The sequence below is a fragment of the Mycteria americana genome, chromosome 6 (assembly GCF_035582795.1).
Source record: "Mycteria americana isolate JAX WOST 10 ecotype Jacksonville Zoo and Gardens chromosome 6, USCA_MyAme_1.0, whole genome shotgun sequence".
Taxonomy (NCBI): domain Eukaryota; kingdom Metazoa; phylum Chordata; class Aves; order Ciconiiformes; family Ciconiidae; genus Mycteria; species Mycteria americana.
The window spans coordinates 40,856,590-40,871,549 of record NC_134370.1 but is presented as its reverse complement, the minus strand read 5'-3'; the positions used below and the strand labels follow the sequence as shown (position 1 = coordinate 40,871,549).

The window sequence follows — 14,960 nt, the reverse complement described above, 5'->3', positions numbered from 1 at the left end:
ATGAATATCAGCACTGCCACTCAAAGCTAAGCCAAGTCAAACAAACATTACAGGCTCCATCAACATCAACAAGTGCAAGAACAATCATACTGCAGCTACATATGAAAAAATCCATATTTTTAACAGAATAATTAAGATCCTCCTGAAAAAAGTATTTCCTCAATAAACATGTAATAACTCTTATATTTAGATGCAAAAGATACATTTTCAAATCACACACGCACAGGAGGGGAACATTAACTTTTCTGCATTTTTTAATTCTGAAACTTTTTACCCAGGGGTCTTCTATACATTCAAGTGTGTGAATGACAGAAGAAAACACTTAAATCCCTAAGGATCATTTGACAATATGCAGCATAGAGCCAAATTCTACAGACACTATCTACATATAGAGATTTCTCAGGATTTTTAGGATCCAGATGAAAATATTTGCAGCAATAAAGTGAGAAATTATGGTATTTCTCAGCTCAGTATCAGAGATGAGACCTGACACGATGAAAAAAGGCTTTAAAACACCTTGAGTAAGGAAGGAAGGGATCATGGCTTTTTTGTAAGAGAGAACACATAGTTACTGGATTAATAAGTGCGCATATTGTGAAGTTTGCCTTAAGGCATGGAATTTTGCTCTCTTCATGCTTATGCATGTTAGGAAGAACTTAAGAGGTAGCAGAAGGGAGACCAAAGGGAGTATTGCCACTCAAATACTGAGGTTATCAGCAATTAGGTGTTAATGATAAAATTCTCTACTCCTAAACTGAAGGATGGCTTTAAAAATCAAATAAATGCTACCATGTTATTTCTGAACTTACACCCATGCAACTTCTGATGCTGTGACAGATGCCTGTGACAACATGGAAGAGTTTGATACACATCAGTCAGTATTTTTTGTAATAAGAATTTTCATATACATATGTTCACCAGCAACTGGGAAAGAAATAAATTGGTCAAGAGCTATTACATACACTGCCTTTGGTCTAACATATTTTACAGCTACAAGTGACTGGAGCTTGGGTGAACTTACTAGGAAAGCACCACTTCATGTTTCCCAAACCTTATGTTCTTCCTTGAGCATCTGCAAGGGCCACTGACAGAAAAAATACACTCTATTAGGGGAGCTTTTGGTCTAACTTAGTATGGACATCCTCCTTTTCTACCCAATCAAGTATAACAATTGACAAATGTTTTGGTATAAACCAAGACACTACCCTACCAAATCCATCTCAATCTAAGCCTTCTAGAAAAATATGGGCTTAATTTTAAACTATGCCTTTTTATGTGCAAATGGAAAAATCACATGCAAAGCTAGGATTTATTTTTGTATTACAATCACCCTCAGTTTCTTTTACAAACTAATTTTAGTATATTGTGGACAGTTCAAATATAAAAAATATTTAACATAAAAAACATTCTATTTCTCCAAAATATAATTTTACCCCTTGACATTTCTGAAACTAAAAAACTACCTAATGAAGTAAAATCTAGCTACAGTTATTTGTCTTGTATTACAGGTGCCAATAATTACAATAGTTTTGACAGTTTGGGAAAATCTTTGCCCTAGACTTTAACCCTCTCCCCGCCCTCCCCCCCCAAAAAAAAGGGGGAATGAGGGGTGATAATAGCAAGGCTGACATAGTTTTGCCCAGGATTTCCTTACAGTAGGTGTATACAGGAAGCACAATGCTTTTGGGAGACGCTACACCTACAAAGCGCACACGCTGTCAAGCTGGTTAGCACAGGAGTTGTAAATCCAATGCTTACTGTGTATGTGCACATGGATTAAATAGTATGTGTAGAAAGTCCACCTAACGTTTTGTGCACCAGTCTCTGTAGTATGGTTATAAAGCCACAGTGCATGTGTTCTTCATCCCACATAGGACAGACAGAGAAAGACATGGCAGCTGATAGGAGAAACTGCCAAGTACAACCCTGTAAAGCACCTGAACAAGTCCTCAAATTGACACAGATGAAATTTCCTGGCTAGAAAAAATAGGAGATATTTGTGACGCTCACATGTATGGTAGCTGTAAATAATAAAATCTACTTGTGCTTTGATTTGCTTCATGTTACTTACGTAAGAGAAATTTCTGTACTTTTTTGTTTAGAAGCAAACTAAAAACAGAAGACCAGAGGCAATCAAAAAATCACCACAAAACCCTCATTCCAGTGTAGTTAAATTCACTAGAGGCAGTGCCAATTACTAGCAGAATAAACTATCATTAAAAAAATGTAAACACTCACTAAAACCTTTGAGAAAGTCTGAGATGCTTTATGAACTTTTTTTTGGTTAATTAATGAGAGCATTAACCCACTGGGTACAGCTGAAGGGCTCAGTGCTGCCATGTCAGAAGCTGTAAGCATAACAGTGATAAAATGAAACAAAGAAGCTAATTAAATCAGGACTGCAACTGGTGGAAACAACAACATTGCATTTTGCCCAATAGTAACGCAAATAAATGATTGCATATACTTGCAACATTGCTAAATTTATTAATATAAATAATTTTAAATGGTGCATTTCTCACTCTGTCCTTTGGACTTCTCTCTAATTATGGAAAAACCTTGTCCTTAGCGTTACAGCAACCGACAGAGTTCAACCTGCCTTCAGTTTTACTGCAAAACTTATGCAGGTCTTGGAAGTGACCTGGGACCTGCATCACAGCCCATACAGGCACTTCACACTAACGTTTATGTTGCCCTTTACTCAAGACCAGAAGCATTTTCTGCAACAGGTCTGCAAAAAGTAGAAATTACAATTACCATGTAAAGGCCAACTTGAAAACAATTTAAAGGCAATAAGGAGGACTTTACTGGTACTCATACAGATGGTATTTTGTGACCTCCAAATTCTGGGGGTAAGAAACATCAGTAAAGGGATTGCTGAAAATTTGTCTGTAGGGAAACAATCTTGATTTAAAAGGTGTCACCAGTCAGGAGACCACTGAATTTGAAAAACTTGTATATCCTTATATCACCTTCAGCTCTCTACTCAAAAATAATGTGGGGTTGGGTTATTTTTTTCCTCCATACTTTTGGCCTAATTAGGCCTAAACTCATCAACCAACTCTCCCCACTCCTCTCCTGGGGCCTATGGGATCTCCTGCACATCACTTGGCTGCATGCTTGATCACTTAGAGCAATGTAGCGATTGTAACAGAATACGCAGACACACTGGAAAGCTGTATCTCCCAAACACACAAAACTATGAAAGTTTTTTTGAAACAGCAAATCAATTCTACTAAAAATCAAACAACATGAAAGCACTCATGTTCTTTCACAAAACAAAACCCACCCAACAGAGACACAATGCACACTGCTTTATTTTCTTAACTGTAACTAATTCTTCACATCTTTACCTGCAGAAGACTGACCCATCTTTCCATTCTCCTCTTAGTTTCAGTCTGGACATTTCCACTTCTGCATGTAAGCTCCCACTTCAACTTCTTATTAACTAAAGCCCCAGCATACTAACTTACTGAAAACACAGATCCTTTGTACTGGTTATTAGCAGATTATTCAATCCCTAATAGAACAAAAAAAACTTAACTGTGAAGTGAAATGAAGTTGTACCAGCTCAAGAAAGAAATAAATTTTTTCCTTCAAGGAATACAGAGAAGTCCAATCCACAGCTCTCTATTCCATAAAAAGATAAAGCAAAACAATTCCATTCACAGACATCATTTAAAGAAGAGAAACAGCAATAAACCAAACCTGCACTTTGCAAGCTTCAATATTGTTAATAAAACCTTTTGAACTAGTTGCTTTACATTTGTTTTTCATAAATACACTTGTTTTACTTCCAGGTTTGTTAATACAATGCGTAACGCAGTAAAACATCTTGTAAATGTTAACAGAAATCAATGCTTCACTCATTGAGACATAGCTTCAGATTCTAGTATCTTCTGCAATATTACAGGCATGAATGAAAACTGTGCTTGTCTTCGTATTCATTAAGAAAAAACAAAGAACAGCTTACATGCTAAAAACTGAAGTATACCATCTGTGCTGTTTTCCAAAGCGACACAAATGGAAGGGATTTTAAAACAACTGAATTTACTGGGTTTTCAAATGAGAAGTGAAAGAACTGCAAGCTGGCATTTAGCAATGACACCACGTAAAAGAGAAAGAGGAAAAAAGGTAAGCGATTCTGACCTCATTTACGGCCACATAGTATCGCTGCTGCTGGAACTGAGGCGAGTTATCGTTTCTGTCTCTCACCACAATCCGTACTTCATGGTTGATAATGGTGCCAACCTTTTTGTTAACACACTGGACTTGCACCACAATGGATTGAATGGACATTGGTGGCTGTAAGTGAAAACACATTTTTATAATACATAGTCAAAATCTGAACTAACAGTTAAATTTTCCACTGATGTTAATATTGGTCAGGTTCACTTATAGCTCATCAGCCTGCCTGTGTTATGTTAATGCTCTATGTCCGGATTAGAAAGCTTCTCAGAGTGTTCTGACTACAACTCACACTGGCAATATTTTAAGTAGACCTACATGTCTTACAGCTGTATTTTTCAGACCGAGCTTTGCCAGCTGTATATGTTAACACAGAAATAAAAATCCCCAGCACAATTAACCCTTCACACTTTCCTTGAGCAGAACAACAACAAAAAAGCACATCTTTTGAACATCATCCGATTATTGAAAGATACCTAGAAAATGTCACGCATTTTAACATTTGGTTTATTAATACTGGAATTGAAAGGTCGAGTCAGAAATAAATTCAATATGCTACCACTTACATTTACCAAGTAATTTAGAAACAACTTGGTCACCTTTAAGTGTAGACAATGCAAAGTCTTTTTGTTTTTACTCCAGTGAACATCATAATATTCAAATAAAAATAACTCCCAAACTTGATAAATGGGTAAAGAAATTTAAGCTGGAAAGGCTATTACTACTTACTTGAGTTAATAAAACAATTCTAAGAATAAAAAAGGAAAAGGCACCTTCGGTTGAAATGGAAATTCAGAAAGACTGCTATGGAAATACAGCATTCCAGTGTGACTTCTATTTACAACGTTCCCACCATGGCAAGTGCCAATTTACATGTTTGAAGCAACAGTCTGGCATGTAAAATATTGACAGCAAGTCCATTTTGATTTTGTACCTAACACTCAGCAGAGAACAAGCAAACATGGGAAAGGACAAAATGAATAAATTCTATATTTATTAACCTCAAAGTCTTCAAGAGAATAAACAACTCAGAAACGTAATTTAAAGATGCCCGTGCCATACAATTCTGTACAGTGAATGCAAACAGGTTTTTGTACTGAGATTCCGAGACTTACAATTATTCCATAATTATATATCTACATAATTATGCTTTCACTCATTCTAAATGATACAATTTCTTTGATTGATTTTTTTCCAGTTTCACTATAATGGATTTTAGAACCATATGGCTTTCTTTACCCTTCAGACTTTGGCACTAATCAGTTTTTAACAAGTCAGCAGACTTGGGGAAAGAAGGGGGCTTTACAGTGGTGTTGATGTCTATTCTTCCCTATACATTTTACCCTCAACTTTCTCTGCAATGAAGTACAGCATGAGCTTTTAATGAAAAGACCATTCTCTGCTGTAAAAATCTGCAGCCAGCTATGATGTGGTTCTACTTTTATCAATGGAATTTCTAACACAGGTAGAAACATACCAAATATCATCTATAACTTAAATTAAGCCTCTAAAATTATAATCTCAATTTATTTTTCAAGCTGGTATTCTTCGCAAAAGATCCAAGAATTTTTAAGCCACCTTTAATAAACTTCAAACACTACTGAGTTTATCTAGATTTATTAGCAATGCCCAAGAAAAACATAGTTAGTTGTAATTATAGATATGTAAATACATGATGTTCTGGATTTGGTTTTTTTCACAAGAACATGGAAACAAATAGTTTGTTGTCTTTGGTAAAATATGACAGAGTACAGGACCAATATTACCAATACATACAATTTCTACTGGGTCAGCGCTTAGATTTAAAATCAGATCTTTAAACAAACACTCATCAATCTAGGCATTTATAGACAATGAACATAAATACGCAATGGCACAATGTAACGAACTGCTTATGATACTGGGGACATATTATCCCAACATCTTTTAGCAGTTCCTTTCACCTTCAGTTCTGATTTATTGCTATTCATCCTTTCTAAGTACTTAAAGTTTTGGAAGAAAAGTCTGGAATTTTCTTTTTATCTGATTTTGTTGGGAAAACATACTGTCATTCTTAGTAAAATGAATCAATGGAATCTAATAAGATTTTTTTTTCAAGAAAAGTAATAAAAAAAGAACAGGATCAGGCTAACTGAATCAGCAGGGAGTTGACAAGTGGGCACATCAGAGAGAAAAATGGGAAGAGTATCCAAATATATTGAATGCAATCTTATATGCACCATTTGTGAATCAGAGAGCACAATTTCTGCTCTGTAATAAAAAAATGAATTTTAATGTTCAACTTAATAAAACCCCAAATTTTATTGGTACTACTAAGTTTCACATGGTTTTAACTTGAAAGATGAGACAAATTTACTACTACTTCTTTTAAAAAATAAAATTTAAAAAAAAAAAAAAAAAAAAAGGAACCGCGCATGCTCTTGAACGATTTCACATTTTAGGGGTTAGTATAGCTCTGGTTCCGAAGGCTGGAAACAGCCTTTAGGTAAGAGCCATATTAATCAAGTTCATTACATAAATTTCGCGTTTTTACTCAGTCAGTGGGGTTTTTGTGGGTTGCTTTCGTTTTCTTTGCCTTGTGACTTACAGTAATTAATTGAGACCACAGAAGACAGCTACAGTGGCGCTCACACCCACTCCATTACCTTAAATCTCAGATTTTCTTTCCATATCCCAGTAAACTTAAAAAAACACAAATGAGTAATTTTACCCAGCGCTACAGTACTAGGGATAAGAAGTGTTACAGTTCATAGTAATAAAAAAAAGAGGAAATAACCCCTTAAATACCAATGCAAAACCACCAATATCACCTATAATTAAGAAAATATACACCTTCCATGTGTTTCCTTGCAACTTGAGTCTACTTCTTGCAAAGAACATCACTGTAAAGTGTCTGTATGTATTCATAATAACGTAAAGCATTTGTGACTGGTACTAATGTTGGAAATCAAATCATTTGACAAGGTTGTTTTCATAAAGCATCTAGTTAGATTAAGGTAAAGCAGCTCAGATGAACGATCCTGTAGAGAAAAAAGTATCACTAAAAGAGGCATTGAAAAAAGTATTAGCACTGATCTAACAGGAATTAATTTTGTTTCCTAATGCCATATGGATATGCAGACTTGCGTGGCGTGAAGAATTGAGGCTACACTTCCTAGAGTGGTTCTTAAGTCTCACCTCCCATTAGGGGCTCTTGTTTTTTGCTCTGACTTAAAATAAAACTGAAAAGCCAAACAGGTTCCAGCACCTGCCTGTCTCCTCAAAGGCAGCCAGCTCTTTGGCACTTGAGGAAATGCCAATTCTGCTGATGCACCGAGAAGTCTTGTGCCACCATGTCCCTTCTGCCACATTTTGTGCTGTGTACCTTTGCTTCACATATGAAAACAGTTTGTGAATTAAAACTAAATTAAGAACAACTGAATTCAATTAGCTCTTTTAAACTAAAACTGGAAATGAAGAAAAATTTGCATGTTGTTTCCAGTACTTATGAATATATCTCAAAACACACTGAGAAGACAAATTAATCAATCAAGCCAATACAAAACAAACTTTCATGCACTCCAAGGAGAACTCCTGATCTTTAAAGCACTCTTTCTATGTTGATTACAGTTACTTTTGAGTGAATTTTCCTTTCAGATTCTGACAAACTGCAGCAATGCTGTAACGCTGTGAGAAAATGTCTCTATTTTTAAAGCGGTTCTCTTCAATGAAATTAGCACAGATGAGAACACTCCTATTTATTTTGTGCTTTTAATCTTTCTTTTTATAAAAATCAAACTTAGCCTGACAATATTTCTTTAACGCTTTTAGGAATGAGCATACCACGCAGATTTTATGCTGCCTTAAAAAAAGAATCTAAACTAGCAAATTCTCAATTGAATATGTTAAGCTTTATAAGTGGATTGTAATGTTCACAATTCTTTTGCTCTCTCCGACATCTCATAAGTCAATGTACACAGCTAGAGCAGGCTTTTAATAAGTGTCGCAGGACATGAGGTGAGCAGCACTTCTCCTTCTAGACAAAAGCAGCAAACGAGAATAAAAATGTTTTTAATTCAGTAAACAAGTCCAGTTTGGGTTGATATATATTTCTGCAAATGCACACATCTATTTGTCCAGTCTTTATTGTGTTTGTCCACATATTTGTTGTGCAGAAACAGTCACGTTTCTGCATGCTCCCAGTAAGTCCTAATAAAGAATCAAATTAACACTGTTCACATCCATCTCAGGACAAAAGATAGATGCAGCTATTATATTCTAGCAAGTCTTGTGTTTACGGTATTTCTATGAGCATACACAGATTCAGAAATTAATGTCTATGGGGAGAAAAGAAAACAAACTGCAAACCCCAAACTTACATCTCTGTCCAGAATTCGGCCAGTGCTATTTAGGTATAACCTCTGGCTGATAGGATCAAGGATCACCCAGTAATCCATGTTGTCCTTTAAGGAGAGTTCAATGGTGGGGTCCAGCCCTCCTGCGGTCCCTTTGATCAGCATATTATCAACCAGGATAGTGCCTGCAAAAAAAGATAAACACACAAGGGAGAAATTTATATGTGCATCTACATTTTAATGTATTTTCATAACTGCAGCACTAAAAATACTGTTTTCTAACTAGCATTTCTGGTATTTTATGTTTTGAGTGATGTTTAAAAAGTCTGAACCTTATTATCTGTAATGAAAAACTGCCTCTGATACTGAAGCTATTTCAGACAATACTAGAAGAAGCACTTGCAATGCACCATAATGTAAGTTGACGATGAGACCCATCATATACAAATATCTATTTAATGTTATGAGTTTTTTCTTCATTAAGTAATCATCACCCAATCTCACCTCAAAGAAACAAAAGCACTGAAATAACAACTAAATCTGGAATACATTTTCTACAGCAAGAGTGACACATCAAGGTGAGGGGGAAAAAAAAAAAGAACAGTTACATAAAGCTCTCCAGGAAAAAAGAGGTTTTATACCTTGAGTTGCTCTGCAACAGAGAACTAAATTGCAGCATAAAGAAATGAAAACTGTATCTACCAAGCCAAAGGTAGTACTTAATTAGGACCAGCCATCTATTCAACATATATAACATGCTTTTTTCTTTTCTTGTCCCATCCTGTCAGTTAGAAGTCTTGCCTGACAGCTCTATTCGTCAGTTCACAGTACCCATGATATACATAATTCCCTGTGTAAAACACTCTAACTTACTTTCCAAATGTCAAGCATTACTAACTACCCTAAACATTGCACTTGGGTGCCTCAGATTTGCATGCACTGTATTTATAAACACTTCTCCAAGATTTCATTTTTCTGAAAAATTAACACTACCCAGTTTTCTTCACACTGAAATATTAAAAGAAATGATCTTTGTTTAAGTTCATCGACAGTTACGAAGAAAATCTGTGAACCTCACTAGCTACCAGAACATTTAAATTAGTTAAAAATATTTATCATGTAACCTCCTGTATTAAGGGCCCAAATAATTTATTCCAAAGTGGAGAGTAAAGTTTCTTTACACCTTCACTTTATAACAGCCACTCTGCATAAATATATTCATCTGGGGAGAGTGGTTCCGAGCTAGGCCAATGCTTTTTCTGGATAAACCAGTAAAATTAATTACTGATCTTAGCCACAGCAAACTGGTTTACAAGCCCTATTGAGGAAAACACCACAGTAAGGGTTTTTCCATCATTTATTTTGAAACTACTTTTCATAACACAATAGAGATGACAGGAAGACATACTGCCAAACATCCTTAACTTTGCACCAAAGACTGGTTTCAAGTTAAAGGAGCAATACCCTTTTAGCCACATGAGAAACACAGTTGCTACGCATGTGTTTTACAGCTATCAGCACGATTTCTTGTGCAATACTGTCTGTACAATTACACTCTGACCCAGTAGCTTGAAACTGGCATACAATTTTTGGGAGACCACCACTAGTTTTAATGCAAAGAGGATGTCACCAGGAAAAACAAGCTGATTACCAACCCTGTGACAGTTCAAAGCGTTTAAGTCTAGTCACAAATTTCTCTAAAATCTATAAAATCCACCAGCTTCTGTATATTGCCCTCATTATTGTGCCTCAATGATGACGCAAAGAAAGGTCAGCAATCCAAATTTGAGGTCACCTGAACAAAAGGTGGCCCAAGAAAAGCCTCCCTGAAAAGAAAAAAACCACCAAGATAACAAACACCACAATCACACTAATGGCTTCAGTCATTTTAGTTTCTTCCAGTCTTCTTGTTCAGACCTGAAGGTGAAGTCTAAGTTCTAGCTACATCTTCACCAGCACTAATCCCAGCAGACGGCTCTACACCTCCATTTGAATGGCTCTCAAGGGAAATAAAAATCTGCAATTTCCACCTGTAAATGGCACAGCAGTAGACATTTCAGCAAGGGCCTCCTGTGCATAACAAATCTGTAAGTTGGTGCTTATAGCAAATATTACATGTACAAATTCTTCCTGGGAAAGGAGGAGCTTAAGGGATGGAAGAATTGGGCAATTGAAATAACCAGATGACATGGAAAAGGGAATAGGAGAGGGTTGTGAAAGTAGTGGAAAAATATACTGCAATGGATGATTAGGAAACAGGGGAAGGAAAAAGCAGCAACAGCTTCTGTCTTCTCTCCCATGTTGAGGTCTAGTAAGTCAATGAGGAGCAAAGGGGCATCACAGCACAAGTTACAAGGACGCAGAGCTACCATATCCGCTCACCAATACAACACTTTCAGATGCTTAAGCAATCGTGACATATAAAGAGGGTTTATTTCTCTCAGAAAAGTGTTTAAAAAAATAAAGATTTTCCTATAATGAAAACTGGTCCCTGGTTTCTATAAAACTCAAGATTATGAATATAATCCAACACTAGTAGGTCCTGATTGAAGTGACAGTAGCAAAGGGAAATTCCTTTCAGACTTCACAGTCGCGCTGCCTGTAGAGAAATCCAGCGCATGCAGCGCTAAAGGAATTAGACCGATAATCATGGCAGAGCTCTGACTGCTAATAAAATAGTCTGCAGGGCTGTGCCCCTGTGAAGGTAGCAATTACCCTTCCATTAACTGCATACAAGTAATCTGAGGCAAACACACATACCTCAAAGGCACATATAAATTCCATAATGGGACAGTATGCATTTGGAAGTGCCAAGACAAAAGGGCCTTAATATCAGAAGCACTTTCCACATATTAAGGATTGCACTCCGGATTAGTTACAGGCAAAAAACCAAAAGTATAATTTTAAACTGTAAGATCTACATAAAGAGGAAAGTGGTGCAAAACAAGTCAACAGTGGTTGTAACAGTGTCCTTACGGTGGCATACACCAAATAGTTTACTACCTAGCATTTGCAGCCAGCTTTGGGTCAGTATAGGCTAAGTACACCATGGTTTGTTGCTCATTGTCCAAGGAGGCTTCGTCCTTCCTTGCCTAATTTCTAGACCATTGACTTCTGTGAAACTCAACCTTCCGCAAGGGCTAAAGAGCTCAAACAACTTTAATTTTTAATGAACCTGAGAATAAATGATTGTAATTACATACTTTAAAAAAGCATTTAATCAACTTAAAATTTTCATGTGATGACGAATTTCATACAGTCTCTAGTAAACCACTGCTATTTAACTGACCTCACTGCTTTGAATTCTGCATCTCGTTCAACTTTCCCCTGTTGCACTCTATAATAGTTATCTGCTTGATTTAGCAAAAAGCACTTCTGTTTGGTTTGTTTTGACACAGTGACTCTTTTGTTCTTAAAAACAGACTGTTTTTTTCTTCAGATGTTCATGAGGCACTTGTACTCTGTCTTCGAGAGACAGCAGTTTGCAAATAAGCCTTTTAATAGCCATCCTTAAAGTATTATTCTTCTAATTTACAAAGAATCTGACATTGGGGGGTCTTTCCCCCCCCCCCCCCCCACTTTAGATATCTTTGATTTTGTTCCTTAAATCCTGCCTCTGTCCTTGGCCTAAAATGCCAGGGAGGTAACGTACAAACAATAAATCTGAATATACGCAGTTCAATGCAACTGCATCAACAGTTTGTCCATTAACTCTCCATACACGCAAGCACAAAAGCAAACATATCCCTCGATATTTGCAACACACTAATACAGTAAGTTTAGACAATTTGCTTTTGTAGGTTTTTTGCGCAAACAGAAGCTCCGATAACGCTCTAGCTGAAGTGAAATCTTTTACCTTGTTATAAAAGTTACATACCTTCTCCTGCAATTATATTGCAAGTTCAATTTTACAGTATTGGGGGGAATGAGGGGTTGGTCAAAGTCTGATGAGGGCATCTGAACAGGATGCTGCCACTCACAGTGAGGAGAGAGGTGGTCCACGTAGATGCATGTTTCACATATCCAACTTCTAGGAAGTTACACTCAAATACCCAAATGTTCGATAGCATTTCAGCACTACTCCTTGCACTTCTGTCCTGTGTGCAAAATCATTGAAAAGGACACCTGGGACTAGAATTAGTGATATTTTTCCTGGCTAATTAAAAAAAAGATTGATGTGAAAGTTAGATTGCACATGAACACAAGTAGATTTTAAGAACAGCTTTTCATCTTGTGCGGAGACCACAATTGGGCTGCTTTTCCACCTTCACTGAAACCTAATGGTGACTAAGAGGTCTTGTGGAAAGACCACACAGATTTAAGGGATTAGTACAGAATAAGTCTCAAGGAATCAAAGTCAAGCAAGTCATTGGCTAAAAAACAACAAAACCCAGAAACCAACAGACTGTACAAGAGAGGAAAGATCTGTTATTTTCAGGTGTAATATTTTTCTGAAAGTAACGACATTTACTTAGAAATGCTATCTGAGCTTGTTGGGAATTATTTAACAAGTAGCTACAAAAGACAACAACAAAAATAAAAGTTATAAAGCCCTGTAAACATTATAACAATAGTTCTACACTAGACTATTCCTTTGTGAGGAATCCAGAAGCTGAAAATCTTCATTAGACTGAAATAATAGGGAAGGGTTTGTTTTTACATATCAATCTCCACGGAAGGTGATCTTTTTATGGGAAGGGCATTAGGAGGGACTCGGGTGTAAAAGCCATGATATACAGAATTTGTGGTTTATGCAGACCTGCATAAACTAAAGCCAGCAGACCTGCAGTGCTCAGTGAGGACTCACTTATTAAATGATTTAACACATCTTGGGATTATTTTAGTTGAATGTTTCAGCAGAGCCCTTTTTTAAGGAGTCAGTGAATTACGACTGGTCTGGGAATAACCCTTAGGCCAGCACATGAATCAGAAAACAGGATCTAGTAGAATGAAACCTGCAGCACTTTACTTTTAGGAGTTAAAAGGCATTCACATCAGTTGCCTACATGCAAGGATTACAAAACAAGCAGGTTGTTTACTTCCACCAGTAATATTTCAAATTTAAAAATCAAACTCACAGCTGGAGGGAAGCATCATATTCTTCCTACCTGAGGCAATAACTAAAAAGATGAAAGAGAGCCAGGAGCAGGGTTTCTTTCTGCAGTTGCTGAGCTCAAGGCATGTGGAGCATGTCCCACCTCCCCAGTGACACTACCGAAGAGTTGCACCAGGCAAAGGCTCAACTTTGTGCCTGACAGGGGGACCAAGGACTTCACACATCATGGATGGTCAGTCCCAGTGATCTTGAAGAGATATACCTAACTGCAACCAATTAAGCTGTATTTCTGCAGAAATACAAAATCCAAATTGGACAGACTTCACCCTCGACAAGGCTCTTGTAAACACCATCAACAGCATGTAGCCTTCTACATGCTCAGTACTAGATGGCCTGCGTTCAGCTTCAGCTGTGCTCCATGCAGAAAATTGTGAGAGATCCCAGAAGCACCTGAGTGCTCACAAGCTACAGGGCTAAAGCCAAAGGCTGAAGGGAAGTAGGTCTGAAGCCAAGGCAGAAGTATAATAGCTCCCCCAAAGTTTTTATCATCCAAATGTACTTATCCTTCCTTTGAAAACAGTCTAAAACTTGTTATTCTTATTTTCCAAGTTGATTAAAAGAGAAAACCACCTGCAACAGCACGATTAACCTCCAATATTGCCAAATTTCATTAGCAGCTACTTCAGGTGTATGATGTACAAAAAGGCTAAAGATAATAAAAAAAAATCATATTCTGCTGTTCACACAGAGCATATTTTTTATTTCAGCACATTAACCAAGTCTGTATAACAAGTCTACATAAGATGTCAGGGAATTTACAGTAAACATACATGATGTTTCCTACCCTGGAACACCAACTATGAATTTTTCATGGTACCCATCTGGAAGAAGTGACTTTAGGAAAAAAAAATCAGGTATCTGACACACTGTACCCACAGAGGCATGGTACATTACATTGAGCAACATGACATATTACTTATTCACTTATGGGAAAGAAAAACTTCCAAAAGACAAGTGAAAAGAAAAATTGGTACTTAAAAGGCATATATGTACATACACACACATTCACTAAACTGCAGTATGGACAAGTACCAATAGCTGTCAATAAATGGAAGGAAACTCATCACTTCTGCACTCTAAAGCAGTGGGTTTTTTTCACACCTAGTCTGTTAAAAAATGAAAACCAACCAAGCAAGGATAGTGACAAAAGGGAGCCTAAAGAAGTGAGAAACTCCTGCTTTGTAAAGAGCCATTGAAGTTAGCACCTCTGGACAGCAACAGGCTGGCAAGCTTAGACTTGGTGGTGGTGACAGTGAGCAGCAGCTGGGCTGATGTCCAGATGGGGACACGCACTGGAGCTGGGAAACCCAATGTCAGACAGA

At 37.0% G+C, this 14,960-nt stretch overlaps 1 protein-coding gene across 4 annotated transcripts in view; it reads right to left on the bottom strand.

The window, feature by feature from the left end:
- The window catches only part of PCDH15 (protocadherin related 15), a 388,852-nt gene that overhangs the window by 279,883 nt on the left and 94,009 nt on the right, over positions 1-14,960 (bottom strand). For all 4 annotated transcript variants that reach the window (XM_075504147.1, XM_075504150.1, XM_075504148.1 and 1 more), the window contains exons 3-4: positions 8,547-8,707; positions 4,150-4,305 (exon numbers count right to left, since the gene is read on the bottom strand). In XM_075504147.1, the coding sequence (XP_075360262.1) occupies positions 4,150-4,305; positions 8,547-8,707 (317 nt within the window). The remainder of the gene's footprint in view (positions 1-4,149; positions 4,306-8,546; positions 8,708-14,960) is intronic.